The 14,640-nt window shown below is 48.5% G+C and overlaps 2 protein-coding genes across 2 annotated transcripts; one reads left to right on the top strand and one right to left on the bottom strand.

Annotated features, from left to right (window-relative positions):
• Positions 1–7: 7 nt before the first annotated feature.
• Positions 8–2,436, bottom strand: DXO (decapping exoribonuclease). Its single transcript, XM_032269053.1, has 7 exons — positions 2,124–2,436; positions 1,516–1,877; positions 1,110–1,345; positions 804–1,023; positions 541–676; positions 307–401; positions 8–224 (listed from the first exon to the last, which is right to left on the bottom strand). The coding sequence occupies exons 1-7, from the start codon at positions 2,217–2,219 to the stop codon at positions 77–79; spliced, it is 1,293 nt and encodes a 430-aa protein (XP_032124944.1). The 5' UTR covers positions 2,220–2,436; the 3' UTR covers positions 8–76.
• On the top strand, positions 2,237–14,318 carry STK19 (serine/threonine kinase 19). Its single transcript, XM_032269055.1, has 7 exons — positions 2,237–2,725; positions 2,857–2,993; positions 11,788–11,883; positions 12,261–12,400; positions 13,334–13,431; positions 13,537–13,684; positions 13,878–14,318. The coding sequence occupies exons 1-7, from the start codon at positions 2,263–2,265 to the stop codon at positions 13,921–13,923; spliced, it is 1,128 nt and encodes a 375-aa protein (XP_032124946.1). The 5' UTR covers positions 2,237–2,262; the 3' UTR covers positions 13,924–14,318.
• Positions 14,319–14,640: the final 322 nt, after the last annotated feature.

Below are 14,640 nucleotides of genomic sequence, written 5' to 3' on the forward strand. Positions count from 1 at the left end.
CATAGCAGGAGAACCTCTTAGAAATATGCTTTTATTATCCGCACAGAGATATCACTGCCCCCCCTCTAAAGCATCACTATTTGGGGGAGGGAGTCTTGGGGGGTGATGGGAGGTCCTGAGTCATGGCTTCCACATACCATATGGGCAGGAAGGCATAGGGTGCATCTCGGTGTACAGACACGGTGACTGGGCCGCCAGGCTCCCAAGAGAAGAGGTGAACGAGTCTGGGGGGCAGATGGAGGCATCAGTTAAGGGCTGGAGGCCGGATCCTGTGATCCAGAGGGGAGGGACAGCTGAATGCCTCACCTGGGGTCATCCTGGACAACTGTGCTCTGGGCAAAGCTAAGGAATGCAGCACAGAAGTTCATGCACACAGAGGGATTCCAGCCGTCACGGTCATTCTGGAACAGACAGAAAAGGAGGCATAAGACTGGCAGTCGCGGTGGTGGGAGGAGGGGAAGGCAGGCTGCTGCCCTGGACGTTAGACCTGTGGTCTTGGTGTTTGGGGATACGATGGGAGCTGCAACACCATTCCCTTACCCTAACATATTCAAACATCTCCATGGTAGGAAAGGTCTTGAGAGAAGAGACAAAACCCTCTGGGTTACGGAAGCCAGCAACAACATTCGGGACCCCTGGAAGGAATGACTGAGCCCACCATTTCAGGAGCTTGTGTCTGTCAGGAAAAGCAAGGGGTCAGTGGCACCCCTTGTCTACCATCCATTCTGCCTTCACCCTCCTCTCCAAGTCCCTTTCCCAGCCTTCAAGTCTAGGCTTTCGCCCTGCCCACCCCTATCCTGAACCTGTAGAAGCTCCTCCATTGGCCAGGGCTGTGCATCTCCTTGGAGGTCTTGAGTTCCACATAGCAGGTGGGGGGCTGTGTGGATGGGGCCTGGGGGTCTGTGCAGTCTACCTCCCCTGAGAAGAGCAGAGGGTGGCTTCCCAGGCGGCTGCGTAGCACAGAGCAGAAGGCCACGTTGGTGTTAACCTCCCCAGAGGGGTCTGGGGAGCTTCCAGGTTTGTCTGCATAAGGAGAGAAGCAGCAGCAGGGGTGGGGGGCTCTCAATCTCTGGGAAGGGGAAAGGGGCTATGAAGCAGGGGCAACTCACCTGCACACATGTACTGCTCGAATTTGTATCCCATATACATAAGCTCCCGGAGAAGCGGCGGGCGAGCAAGCCTCTGAGCCCGCGCGGCCGGTGTCTCCACCTCACTCAGGTACAGTGTTCCCTGGAACCGGGAGGCTGCTAGCTGCCAGCCCTCCTGCCGCTCATATGGTGTCGTCAACAATTTTGTCAGGTGCCCCCGCCACGTCACTATGGCCCCTGCCAGCCAGCCTGGACCCCTGAGAGAGAGTTACAGCCTGAAGTTCTGACTCAAGCATTAGTGAGATGCTCCCCCCCAAGAATAGCCTAAGTTTTTTCTAAGGAGTCATTCTCACCCCAGCTTTGGCTCTCCTAATTTTAGAGGGCAGATTTATGTCTCCAGATCTACTGCCTGCTATGCTTTGCTCACCCCTCCAACTGGCCTCGGTGTTCCAGAAGCCAGCACAGCAGGTGGTCCAGCCTTTCTTGGACCTCCTCGTCCCGGGGCTGGTATCGATCCGGGTATCCGTCTCTGAGGTCAAAGTTGGGGCCTGGACCATTGGTGGGGGGTGGGCTGTAGTAGCGCAGGGCTCGGGCATCTCCATGGTACTGACGTTGAGCATCAAGGGAGAAGCAGCCCAGTTCCGAAGGGCGCCGGTAGAAAGGAAAGGGCCCAGAGTAGAGGGCAGGGTCTGTTGGCAGAGAAGGTGCTGGACGGGGTAGTTTGTTCCGAGGCTCAGCTACCTCCGTCTTCCCAGCTTCTCTCTTGGTCCCCCTGGGCTCCATGAAGTCCTACGGGAGGCAGGGGGAAAGAGTTTCCATTTTACAGAGGAGGCCTGGAGAAGGGTGAATGTGGTTTAGGGCTAAGCGAGCCACCTGATCTCCAGGCTCTGGCCTTGAAACATGCAGGCCCCTCAGACGGCACCTAGGCCAAGCTCTCATCCTGCCTCTTTCCTTGCCCTTTACCCACCCACCCTTCAGGTTCTCCTGCAGTGAGGTTAGGAAGGACGTCTGCGCTCAGATCAAGAATCTGGTTACCTCAAAGCCTGCCCAACTTGCACTTCCGCAGGGCTCTGACGTCACAGAGGCCGAAGGATGCAAAAGTGGTTTTTCTGCTTTCGATGATGCAATCATTCAGCGACAGTGGCGGGTAAACTCTTCGCGGAGCGGGGGAGGTATGAGCTTCTCGCAGGAGGTTGATCCCAACGTGGCCCCCGGCGCCCCTCCACACCGCCCACGAGTCCCAGGGCGTGCGTGCTCTTGGAGGGACCCAATCCGCTGCAGGCGTGGGGCCCGGCCCGGCGGAGGTGGTGCTGGTATATGCGTCGGCACCACCCCTTCCAGCACGGGCCTGAGGGATGACAAGTTGACGCCCCTTTCGTCATCACGTCTTGGTACTTACGGGGAGGGGGGGTCACCTGGTCTCCTAGGAGGGACGCCCGGGGAGGCCGTACGTCACTGCTCTGCGCCGGAAGACCCTATTTTCAGGTTATCGTCCCTCTACCCCTACCTCTTCCCTGGTATCATAAAATCCCGGGATATGAGCCGGAAGAGGCATCGCCTGGTCCCGGAGACCACTGGACTTAAGAGGCGGCGGAAAGAAGGGCCTGTGGAGTCGGATCCTCTGCGGGGAGAACTAGGTAACCATGGCAACCCCGGGGCGGGGCTAAAGACCCCAGCTGGGCGGGGCCTCGCTTCCGGTGGCCTAGAGTTTTGTGAGAACAGCGTCCCCGCCCCAGTTCCCTGTCAGTGACCCGGTTTCTCTGCCCAGGGTCGGCGCGCGCGGCTGTCTCAGAGCTCATGCAGCTGTTCCCGCGAGGCCTGTTTGAGGACGCGCTGCCGCCCATCGCGCTGAGAAGCCAGGTGTACAGCCTCGTGCCTGACAGGACCGTGGCCGACCGGCAGCTGGTGAGGGGCATCGGTGCGACCGCCTGAGGCCCCTTTCCTAACTCCTAAATTTTCCTGTCACTCAATCACTCTGCCAGCCGCTCAGCAAGCTTTAGGCCTTTCAGGGGAGGGCACTGTGCCAGGCACTGGGGTGCCACAGAGAACGCTACAGACCCTGTTAAAAGGCCCGCAGAGAGTACAGGGCATTTCAAATCTGGGAGGTAGAAGAACGAGGGTTTTGGGGAAACCGAGTCATGGGGCATGGTTTACCCCTGGGAGTGCAGTCAGAGGTCAGATCATGACAGGCCTTGTACATCAGTGTGGTTTCCATCTTACACTGAGGTGATGAGCTGGTAGAGAATGTCATAGAGGAGAGGGAATGGTGTATTGGAGTTAGTGGATGAGGCAGAGAGGTCAGCTAAGAAGATACTGCATCTGAGAAGTGAAGGCCTAAACTAGGTCAGTGCAGCAGGTAGGGAGAGGAGAGTGAGGAAGAGGGAGGAGTCGAGGACAACTCAGACTTTCCAGATGACTGCGTGTCTGGTGATATTAGGTGCACATTTAGTTGTTGGAGTGTAGATGTTGTGTTTAATTTTGTACAAGTTGAGTTGATGGTGCATATGGAGCCTCCAAAGACAAAAGCATTAGACAGTTAGATATGAGAGTTGGAGAGAATTCTGGGCCAGTGATGTAGAACAAGTCATGGAGATGTGAATAGCAAGTGGTTAATTCTGTGTATGTGGGTGAGATCCAGTAGGAAGAGTGGGTAGAGGAGTGATTTCTAACCTTTTATAAGCGTTAAAAGGTGATAAAAGCTATGGCTATCTCTTTTCAGAAAAATGCATGCATGTCACATATACACAGAGTATATGTACAATTAGGGGGGATATATTTCACTAATCCTCCAAGATCCGTGGTTAAGGACTCCAGATTTAGAGTGGAAGACAATTGGGTCAAATCCCTAATGCTGGGAAACACAATCATTTAAGGCAGTGTTACTGAATGTATGACCTCAGTTATTGCCTGTGTTAAAATTACATGGGTTGCTTATTAAAAGCATATAGGTTCCTGGCACTCATCCAAGGTTAATGAATTTACAATCTCTTGGTAGATTTGGGAATCTACATTTTTGAACTGTCTCAAGTACTTTTTAAGTGTGCCTTAAAATTTGAGATCCACTGATGGAAAGGGAAAGCAGAAGAAGAGGAATATACGACAGAGGCAGAGAAAGAATTGCCTAAGTTAAGAGGAAACCAGAGGCTGGCACAGTGGCTCACACCTGCAATCCCAGGACTTTGGGAGGCTGAGGTGGGTGGATCTCTTGAGTTCATGAATTCGAGACCAGCATGGGCAACATGACAAAACCCCATCTCTATAAAAAATACAAAAATTAGCCAGGCATGGTGTTACATGCCTGTAGAACTACTGGGGAGGCTGAGGTGGGAGGACTGCTTGAGCTGGGGAGGCAGATGTTGTAGTGAGCTGAGATAGCACCACTGCACCCCAGCCTGGGTGTTAGAGCTAGACCTTGTCTCAAAAAAAAAAAAAAAAAAAGTAACCCAGGAAGAGGCCTATTGTGAAAGTAAAGAGAATTTTGAGAAAGTGAAGTAGTTGGCAGTATTACAACCTGTGATTCAAGCCAGTGCCCCATGTCTAAGAAGAGGGAAGAGGTAAAGTAAAACATAAACAAATCTAAGCTGAGTGTGGTGGCTCATACCTGTAATCCCATCACTTTGGGAGGCTGAGGCAGGAGGATAGCTTGAAACCAAAAGTTTGAGACCAGCCTGAGCAACAAAGTGAGACCCCATATTTACTAAGTAACTAAGTGAGATCCCCCATCTCTACTAAATAAATAAAATAAACTAAAACACAAAAATTCTTAGCTGGGCATGGTAGTGTGCACCTGTAATTCTAGTTATTTGGGAAGTTGAGGCAGAAGGATCGCTTGAGCCCAGGAGTTTGAGGCTGCAGTGAGCTATGATGCATGACTGCACCCCAGCCTGGCTGACAGAGTGAGACCCTGTCTCTAAAAAAATGAAAATGAGGTTGGGCACGATGGCTCATGCCTGTAATCCCAGCACTTTGGGAGGCCAAGGTAGGCAGATCACTTGAGGTCAGGAGTTTGAGACTAGTCTGACCAACATGGAGAAACCCCATCTCTACTAAAAATACAAATTAGCTGGGTGTGGTGGTGCATACCTGTAATCACAGCTACTCAGGAGGCTGAGGCAGGAGAATCCCTTGAACTGGGAAGGTGGAGGTTGCGGTGAGCTGAGATCACACCACTGCACTCCAGCCTGGGCAACAAGAGCAAAACTCCATCTCAAAGAAAAAAAAAAGATAAAAGAACAAGAATACACACATTAAAAAAAAAAAAAGAAAGAAAGAAAAAGAAAAAAAAATGAAAACAACAACAACAAAAAAACCTCGAACTGAAATCTGGATTTAGCAGGTAGAAGGTTAATAGTGATCTGTCAAGAAAAGAGGGAAGAAAAGGAAGGGAGAGCTAGTCTCCCTCACTAAGGCTCGTGTTAGGAAGCATACCAGATGGAACCACTCCTTAAAGAGTATTTGTTTTTAATGTATTGGTGTTAGCTTTTATTTTTAAAAACCTTTGAAAATTGCAGAATGAAAATACAAACATACGTAATTTAAATAATGTTTATAAAGCAGATACCCATCTAGCCACTGCCTAGGACAAATTATAGAACATGGCCAGTATCCCATGTATATTCTTCTCTGATCAAAACGTCTCTGATCAGAATGTTCCTGGGAGATGACTGCTATGGTAATTGTTCCCTTAGTTCTCATTCTCTTTTTTTTTTTTTTTTTTTTGAAATGGAGTCTCGCCCTGTCACCCAGGCTGGAGGCCAGTGGTGTGATCTCAGCTCACTGCAGCCTCCACCTCCCGGATTCAGGTGATTTTCTGTCTCAGCCTCCCAAGAAGCTGGGACTACAAACGCATACCTGGCTAATCTTTGTATTTTTAGTAGAGGTGGTGTTTCATCATGCTGGCCAGGCTGGTCTTGAACTCCTGGCCTCGTGATCTGGCCATCTTGGCCTCCCAAAGTGGTGGGATTATAGGCATGAGCCACAGCGCCCAGCCCCCTTGGTTTTCTTTATACCACTTATATGTGTGAACAACATGGCTTAATTTTACCCATTTTTAAACTTCACCATATGTCTTACACTCCATTCATGCTGCTATAACAAAATTTCTGAGATTGAGTAATTTATAAACAACAGAATTTATTTCATATTTTAAAGGCTGGAAAACCCAAGATCAGATACCAGTAGCTTCCAAAATGTTACTGTGTTGCTATGTACTCACATGGCAGAAGAGAGAGAAAGGCCAGGCAACCCTCTGAAGCTTTTTTTTTTTTTGTGAGACAGAGCCTTGCTCTGTCGCCCAGGCTGGAGTGCAATGCCACAACCTTGGCTCACTGCAACCTCTGCCTCCCGGGTTCAAGTGATTCTCAGTAGCTGGGATTACAGGCGCCTGTCACCATGCCTGTCTAATTTTTGTATTTTCAGTAGAGATGGGGTTTTGCCATGCTGGCCAGGCTAGTCTCGAACTCCTGACCTCAGGTAATCCGCCCTCCTTGGCCTCCCAAAGTGTTGGGATTACAGGCGTGAGTCACTATGCCCAGCCTGAAGCCTCTTTTGGAAGGACTGTTCAAGACAGTACAGCCCCCATGGCCTAATCACCTCCCAAAGGCCCCACTTTTTTTTTTTTTTTTTTTTTTTTAAGGCAGGATCTCTCACTGTCTGGAGGCTGGAGTTCAGTGGTGCACTCAGCTCACAGCAGCCTTGACCTCCCAGACTCAGGTGATCCTCCCACCTCAGCCTCCTAAAGTTCTAGGATTATAGGCGTGAGCCACTGTGGCTGGCCCCAACGTATGAATTTTAGAAGCACATAACTTGTTTGATTTTCCAGGTTCACAGCTGGAGAGCAATTTGTCTCAGTATGAAATATATCTTTGAGTCTCACATATCTGATTTAGATGATATTTAGAGTAGACTTAGGACTTTAGACTTTTGAAGGGGTGCTGGAACAAGTTAAGACTTTGGGAGCTATTGGGATGGTATGAATGTATTTTGCATGTGAGAAGGAAATAAATTTGGGGGCACCAAGGACAGAATGCCATGGTTTGGATGTGTGTCCCTCCAAAATTCATCTGTTGGAATCTAATATGCAATGTGATAGTATTAAGAGATGAGGCCTATGTGAAGTGATTAAGTGATGAAGGATCTGCCCTTGTGAATGGATTAATGCCCTTACAAAAGAGGCATCAAGCTGGGTGAGGTGGCTTACTCCTGTAATCCCAGTACTTTGGGAGGCTGAGGCAGGCGGATCACCTGAGGCCAGGAATTCGAGACCAGCCTGGGCAACATGGTGAAACCTTGTCTCTACCAAAAATACAAAAATTAGCCGGGCGTGGTGGTGGGCGCCTATAATCCCAGCTACTCAGGAGGCTGAGACAGGAGAATCGCTTGAACCTGGGAGACGGAGTGGCCATCAGCCGAGATGGCACCACTGCACTCCAGCCTGGGCAACAGAGTGAGACTCCATCTCAAATAAATAAATAAATAAAGCCAGGCATGGTGGCTCATGCCTGTAATCCCAGCACTTTGGGAGGCTGAGGTGGGCAGATCACCTGAGGTCAGGAGTTTGAGATCAGCCTGGCCAACATGGTGAAACTCTGTCTCTGCTAAAGATACAAAAATCAGCCAGTTGTGGTGGCATGTACCTGTAATTCCAGCTACTCAGGATGCTGAGGCAGGAGAATCACTTGAACCTGGGAGGCGGAGGTTGCAGTAAGCTGAGATTGCACCACTGCACTCCAGCTTGGGCTACAGAGCAAGTCTGTCTCCAAAAAAAAAAAAAAAGTAAAAGAGGCTTCAGAGAGCTGCCTGTTCCTTCCATCTCTTCCACCATATGAGGACACAGTGTTCATCCTCTTCAGAGGATGCAATAAAAACACATCTTAGAAGCAGAGACTGGGTTCTCAGCAGGCACTAAAACTACTGGTGCCTTGACCTTGGACTTCCAGTCTCTAGAACTGTGAGAGATAAATTTATTTTCTTTATAAAGTACCCTAACTCATTTTGTCACAGCAGCAGGAATAGACCAAAATACTGTCATTATTTATATATTTGTAAATTGAATATTTTTGAGATTCTTCCAAGTTATATGTAGGTATAGTTAATTGATTTTCATAGATTTTCAGTTTATGAATATATCCTAATTTTCCATGTTAGTGAAACTAATTCCGTTTTTCTGGGAATTTGTCAATTTCATTTAAAACTTTCAAATTTATTGGCATAAAGTTTGTAATCGTGTTATCTGTTGGATCTGTAGTGATGACCCATTTTTCTTTCTTTCTTTCTTTCTTTCTTTCTTTCTTTCTTTCTTTCTTTTTTCTTTCTTTTTCTTTTTCTTTCTTTCTTTTTAAGAGATAGGGTCTTGCTATGTTGTTCAGGCTGGAGTGTAGTGGTACAGTCATGCTCACTGCAGCCTTGAACTTCTGGGCTCTAGCAATCCTCCCACCTCAGCCTCCTCAGTAGCTAGGAAGCTAGGACTATAGGCATATGCCACCATGCCTGGCTAACTTTTTGTTTATTTGTTTGTTTGTTTGTTTAGAGATGAAATCCCACTATGTTGCCCTGGCTGGCCTTGAACTTTTGGCCTTAAGTGATGCTCCTGCTCCTGTCTCCCAAAGTGCCAGGATTACAGGCATGAGCCACTGCATCCAGCATTCTTCATTCTCTCTGTTGGCTATCTGTGCTTTTTCTGGTTCCTCCTATCCTTTCTCTTGTCAGTCTCACCAGTGGCTTATTCTTTTAAAGAATCAACCTTTGGCTTTTTTGCTTTCTTTGCATGTTTTTCTGCTTTTTCTCCCTTGGGGTTTATTTTACTTTATTTTTTCTATTATCTTCATCCTTTCTTTTTTACTATATGCATGTAAGGCCGTAGTTTCCCTTCTAAGTAGTTATATATGTATCTCTCTCTCACACACAAATTTTGGTATATATTTTCATTGTTATTGTTATTATTATTGATATGAAGTCTGGCTCTGTTGTCCAAGCTGGAGTGCAGTGATGTAATCTTGGCTGACTGCAACCTCAACTTCCCAGGTTCAAACGATTCTCCTGCCTCAGCCTCCTGAGTAGCTGGGACTACAGGCACGCACCACCACAGCTAGCTAATTTTTGTATTTTTAGTAAAGACAGGGTTTCACCATGTTGGCCAGGCTGGTCTTGAACTCCTGACCTCAGGTGATCTGCTTGGGGCCTCCCAAAGTGCTGGGATTATAGGCATGAGCCACCGTGGGATTACAGGCATGAGCCACCACGCCTGGCCTTTATTTTCATTATTAATCATTTTTAAATATCTGCTTTTTTTTTTTGAGATAGAGTCTTGCTTTGTCGCCCAAGCTGGAGTACAGTGGCGTGATCTTGGCTCACTGCAACATCCACCTCCCAGGTTCAAGCGATTCTCCTGCCTCAGCCTCCCAAGTAGCTAGGATTACAGGCACACGCCACCATCCCTGGCTAATTTTCGTATTTTTAGTAGAGATGGGTTTTCACCATCTTGGCCAGTCTGGTCTTGAACTCCTGACCTCATGATACACCTATCTTGGCCTCCCAAAGTGCTGGAATTACAGGCATGAGTCACCTCACCCGGCCCTTCTAAGATTTTTCCATCTTGCCTTTTTACATTATGGGCATAGTTTTGCTTTTTTTTTTATTTTTTTTTTTTTTCCTTCTTTCTGCGGTGGTGCCCCTATTCCCCCCTCGTTCTGGAGTGCAATGGCATGATCTTGGCTCACTGTAACCTCTGCTTCCTGGGTTCAAGCGATTCTCCTGCCTCAGCCTCCTGAGTAGCTGGGATTACAGGCATATACCATCACACCTGGCTAATTTTGTATTTTTAATAGGAATGGGTTTTCACCATGTTGGCCAGGCTGGTCTTGAACCCCTAACCTGAAATGATCCATCTACCTTGGCCTCCCAAAGTGCCAGTTTTTTGGTTTTTTTATAATAGTCGTTTTGATAATTCTACTATTGCTTGTCTTTTGGGTTTTTTTTTACTGTCTCTTTGGGTTTTGTTTCCTTGTGCACCCAGTTATTTTTGAAAATGTTCTAGGCAGATTTGCCTTGATTGATAAATGCCCTTCATGTTCCAATTACTTTTTTTTTTGAGACAGGATCTCATGCTGTCACCCAAGTTGGAATGCAGTGGCATGATCTCGGCTTATTGCAACCTCCACCTCCTGAGTTCAAGTGATTCTCCTGCCTCAGCCTCCCGGGTAGCTGGGATTACAGGCACCTGCCACCATGCTTGGCTAATTTTTGTATTTGTTTGTTGGTTTGTCTTTGTTTTTGGTTTTTGTGAGATGGAGTTTCGCTCTTGTCACCCAGGCTGGGGTTCAATGGTGCGGCCTTGGCCCACTGCAACCTCCGTCTCCCAGGTTCCAATGATTCTCCTGCCTCAGCTTCCCAAGTAGCTGGGACTACAGGTGCCTGCCACCATGCCCGGCTAGTTTTTTTGTATTTTTAGTAGAGACGGGGTTTCACCATGTTAGCCAGGCTAATTTTTGTAGTTGAGACTAGGTTTCATCATGTTAGCTAGGCTGGTCTTGAACTTCTGACCTCAAGTGATCCACCCTTCGTGGCCTCCCAAAGTTCTGGGTTTACAGGCACGAGCCACCGTGCCCAGCCCCAGTTACTTTTTTGTTGTTGTTGTTGAGATGGAGTTTCACTGTGTCACCCAGGCTGGAGTGTAGTGGCATGATCTTGGCTCACAGCAGCTTTCCGGGTTCAAGAAATTCTCCTGTCTTAGCCTCTCATGTAGCTGGGACTATAGGTGCACACCACCACATCTGGCTCATATTTGTATTATTAGTAGAGGCAGGGTTTTACCATATTGGTCAGGTTGATTGTGAACTCCTGACCTGAGGTGACTGCCTGCCGCAGCCTCCCAAAGTGCTGGGATTACAGGCGTGAACCACCACATCTGGCCTATGTAGATGTTGTATTAGTGATAATTCCTGTTATCTTGTGAGCTCTTTAGTGTCTAAACAATTTTTCTTTAAGAGACAGGGTCTCTGTTGCCCAGGTACAATCATAACTTACTACAGCCTGGGTCAAGTGATCCTCTTGCCTCAGTCTCCCAAGTAGCTAAGACTACAGGTCTGTGCCACCACGCCTGGCTAGATTTTTACATTTTTTATAGAGACGGGGGTCTCACTGTGTTGCCCAGACTGGTCTTGAACTCCTGTCCTCAATTGATCCTGCTACCACAGCCTCCCAAAATGCTGGATTACAGGCATGAGCCACTGTGCCTGGTCTTAAACAATTTTTAAATAACATTTTATCCAACATTTTAGTTAATTTTCAACAGGTGGATTAGTTCTTACTGTATTCTGGTAAACAGAAGTCCTGGTTTATTTTTATTTATTTTCAACATTGAATTCCATACTCCTCCCCACCTTACCCCACCCAGGATTTAGACTGTTAATGTTTTGAAGTCAGAGCCTGCATTTTAATCACTATTTTATCTTAGTGCCTGGTCTTAGAAAATTATATTGACTGTTTGCCATTGATAAGGCAGGTGGATGAGAGGGTGGGTAGCTAGTTGGAAAAGGCAGCTTGGTCATTTGCCTGATTATCTTCCCACACAGTTTTTCCTTTACTAAGAGAAAATGCCCCAATATTGGCAGACAAAATTTCCCTGCCCGAGAGTGCCCAGAGTATAGCAGAGCATCTTACCCTGACACCCCTCTTTTCACTTCCTTCTCTATGGAGACAGAAGGAGCTTCAAGAGCAGGGGGAGATCAGAATCGTCCAGCTGGGCTTCGACTTGGATGCCCATGGAATTATCTTCACTGAGGACTACAGGACCAGAGTATGTGACTGTGTGTGTCAGGGGTGCCAGGGGCAGGGCACGGGTTGGGGGAGACAGGGAAGTTGGGAAACAGAAATAAAAACAAAAGAAAGAATTTCCCTGCCCCCACATCCCATGGAGAGGGCACAGGGACCTGGCAAGTAGTGAGGGAGAGAGATAGGAGGGAAAGAGGGAGGAGTGAGAGAGGGAAGAGTGGGGAGGGAGATGGGAGAGGAGGGGGAGGAGAAGAAGGAGTAGGAGGAAGAGGAGGAAGAAAGTTATGAGAGGTGGAAGGATCTGAGTAAGAGGGAAGGCAGGAAGAGAAATGCTATCTCGGGGGTGGAGGTTGGTGGAGAGTGAGGGTGGGGACGGACCATGTCTCCCATCTCTGCTTCTAGGTCCTCAAGGCCTGTGATGGCCGACCGTATGCTGGGGCAGTGCAGAAATTTCTAGCTTCAGTACTTCCGGCCTGTGGGGACCTTAGTTTCCAGCAGGAACAAATGACACAGACCTTTGGCTTCAGGGACTCAGAAATCACGTGAGACTTGTGGAACCAACAAAGTCAGGCATCTGGCGCCTCCCTGCCTCCCCCCAGTTCATCCAGCCTGTCCTGTGTTTTCTTGGTAAACCTGCCAAAAAAGCTGTCAAAAGGCTGATTCTTCTTTTTAATAAAATGGCCCAAGTTTGTGTTCCTCCCCACAAGAGAGGAGGCCTGTCTCACCTGGGGCCTTAGAAAGAGCCCTGGAATAGAATTCAGTTCTGGGTGGCTTATCAAAAGCACACAGGGGCCTGGCAGGAACCATGAACACTTGATGTTAATCATACTGGGACTAAGAGGATAGAGAATGGTAGGAGTTGGGATACCCCTAAACATTCACATTAAAACATAAAACCCCCAAAGCTAAAAAACAACTGGGGAGGAGATAAATAAAAATATAATTTTCAGAGGCTGCATCTGTCTCAGGCCTCCTACTTTGTAACCCATGGAATAAGTGGAAGCATTTGAAGAACTGTAGCACTGATCTCACATGGGCAGACACACTCTCAGGGAGATGTGGTGGGAGCCGTGGTGTTCTCTGCCATGAGTCCCCTTCCAGGACTTTATTGTGGGCCGGGAGGCGGTGGCAGGAGCGCAGCGCGGAAGACCCTGATTTCTCTCCTCGGTCCTAAGACTGAGTGTGTGTCAGGGCATGTGCTCAGGGAAGAGAAGCTATTTAAATGAACAAGTTGTAGCAGCAGGAAAAGAAAGAGTGGAGGGAGGGCAGTCCAGGTCAGAGGTCTGGAACAAGCAACTGCACCACTGAGGCAGCTGGTGCGAGCAGAGAACCGCCTCGGGTAGGGGTTTTGTTCTCCAGTCTCTCTTGTATGGTTGCCCATGTTTCTGGAGACTTGTATAGACATTAACGGATGAGGAGGAGAGGTGGTTCTCAGAGCCCAGGCCTCATCTCTGCTGGCTTCCCACTGCCCTCAGGCATCTGGTGAATGCTGGAGTCCTCACTGTCCGAGATGCTGGGAGCTGGTGGCTAGCTGTGCCTGGAGCTGGGAGATTCATCAAGTACTTTGTTAAAGGTATCCCATCTGCAGCTCAAGCCTGTAGCCCCTTACCTTTTGGTGGCTCCTCAGACCTCTAGGCCTTATTCACCTTTCCCCTCTCCTGTGCCACTTCTCCTTCAGGGCGCCAGGCTGTCCTTGGCATGGTCCGGAAGGCCAAGTACCGGGAGCTGCTCCTATCAGAGCTCCTGGGCCGGCGCGCGCCTGCCGTGGTGCGGCTTGGCCTCACCTACCATGTACACGACCTCATTGGGGCCCAGCTAGTGGACTGGTGAGTCTTTCCCTGGCCTCTGGCAGATGACAGAGCCATGACCCAAGGTTGGATTTCCTCCCAGCTCACCCTTAATTCCCTAGTGAAGGCCAGGGACTCTCTGGAACCGGGGAGCACCCCTTCCCAAGTTCTATGTTCCCCTCACAACTTGGGCCTAGGCACCTGGCTCCAGCCTTGTTTTTCTCTTGCACAGCATTTCTACCACTTCTGGAACCCTCCTCCGCCTGCCAGAGACATGAAGATTCTGCTTATCATTGCTCAGCTCCCCAGAGTGGGCCGGGAGGGGACTGGAAGAGCTGCATGATGGTGGCTGAGACAGCGTCACCTTGGGAAGGCTTGGGAGCCAGGATGAATGTTGGGCTTTCGTCTGTGCAAAGGGTCAGATGTGACTGTTGCTGTTTGCCTGGGCTCTGACCCAGTGGTGGGGCTTGAGCAATGCTTCTCTGCCCTTCCATGGAAGGTGAAACCAGAAATGGTGCCGAGGCTGTGGCTCTTCCCTTTCATGTAAAATGGTGCTGTTATTACTCTGTGTTGAAATAGAAAGGTGGGATTTCTGGGGAGGTGAAGGAGAGCAGGGTTTTTTTCCGTACATGTCATGTTAAAATTGCCAAATAAAGTACCTCTGCCTGTGATATTTTCCGGATGCCCTTTATTCACTGTGACGTGTGTGTTTGGGTGCCTTGTTTAGGGGTAGAGGTGAAGTCTGAGTTTTGCCTTGTTGTTCAGAGAGGAAAGGGGTTAGGGGTTCACTGTGACATTCAGACCATTCTCCCTGTGGAGTAGGGAGGGTGCACCTAATCTCCTAAACCACAGAATTTCTGTTAGGGCCTACAAAAAACAAAAGCCTAGTATAGTTCGGTTTGTGTTGGAAGGAAAGTAAGAGACAAGTGTCTTAGAAGCCTGTCATTGTTTTGTGAGGGCCTTTAAAAATTCTGTATTTGTGAGCCATGTTGGGC

Source organism: Sapajus apella, unplaced genomic scaffold, assembly GCF_009761245.1.
Source record: "Sapajus apella isolate SASKATOON/1434 unplaced genomic scaffold, GSC_monkey_1.0 scaffold188, whole genome shotgun sequence".
NCBI lineage: Eukaryota > Metazoa > Chordata > Mammalia > Primates > Cebidae > Sapajus > Sapajus apella.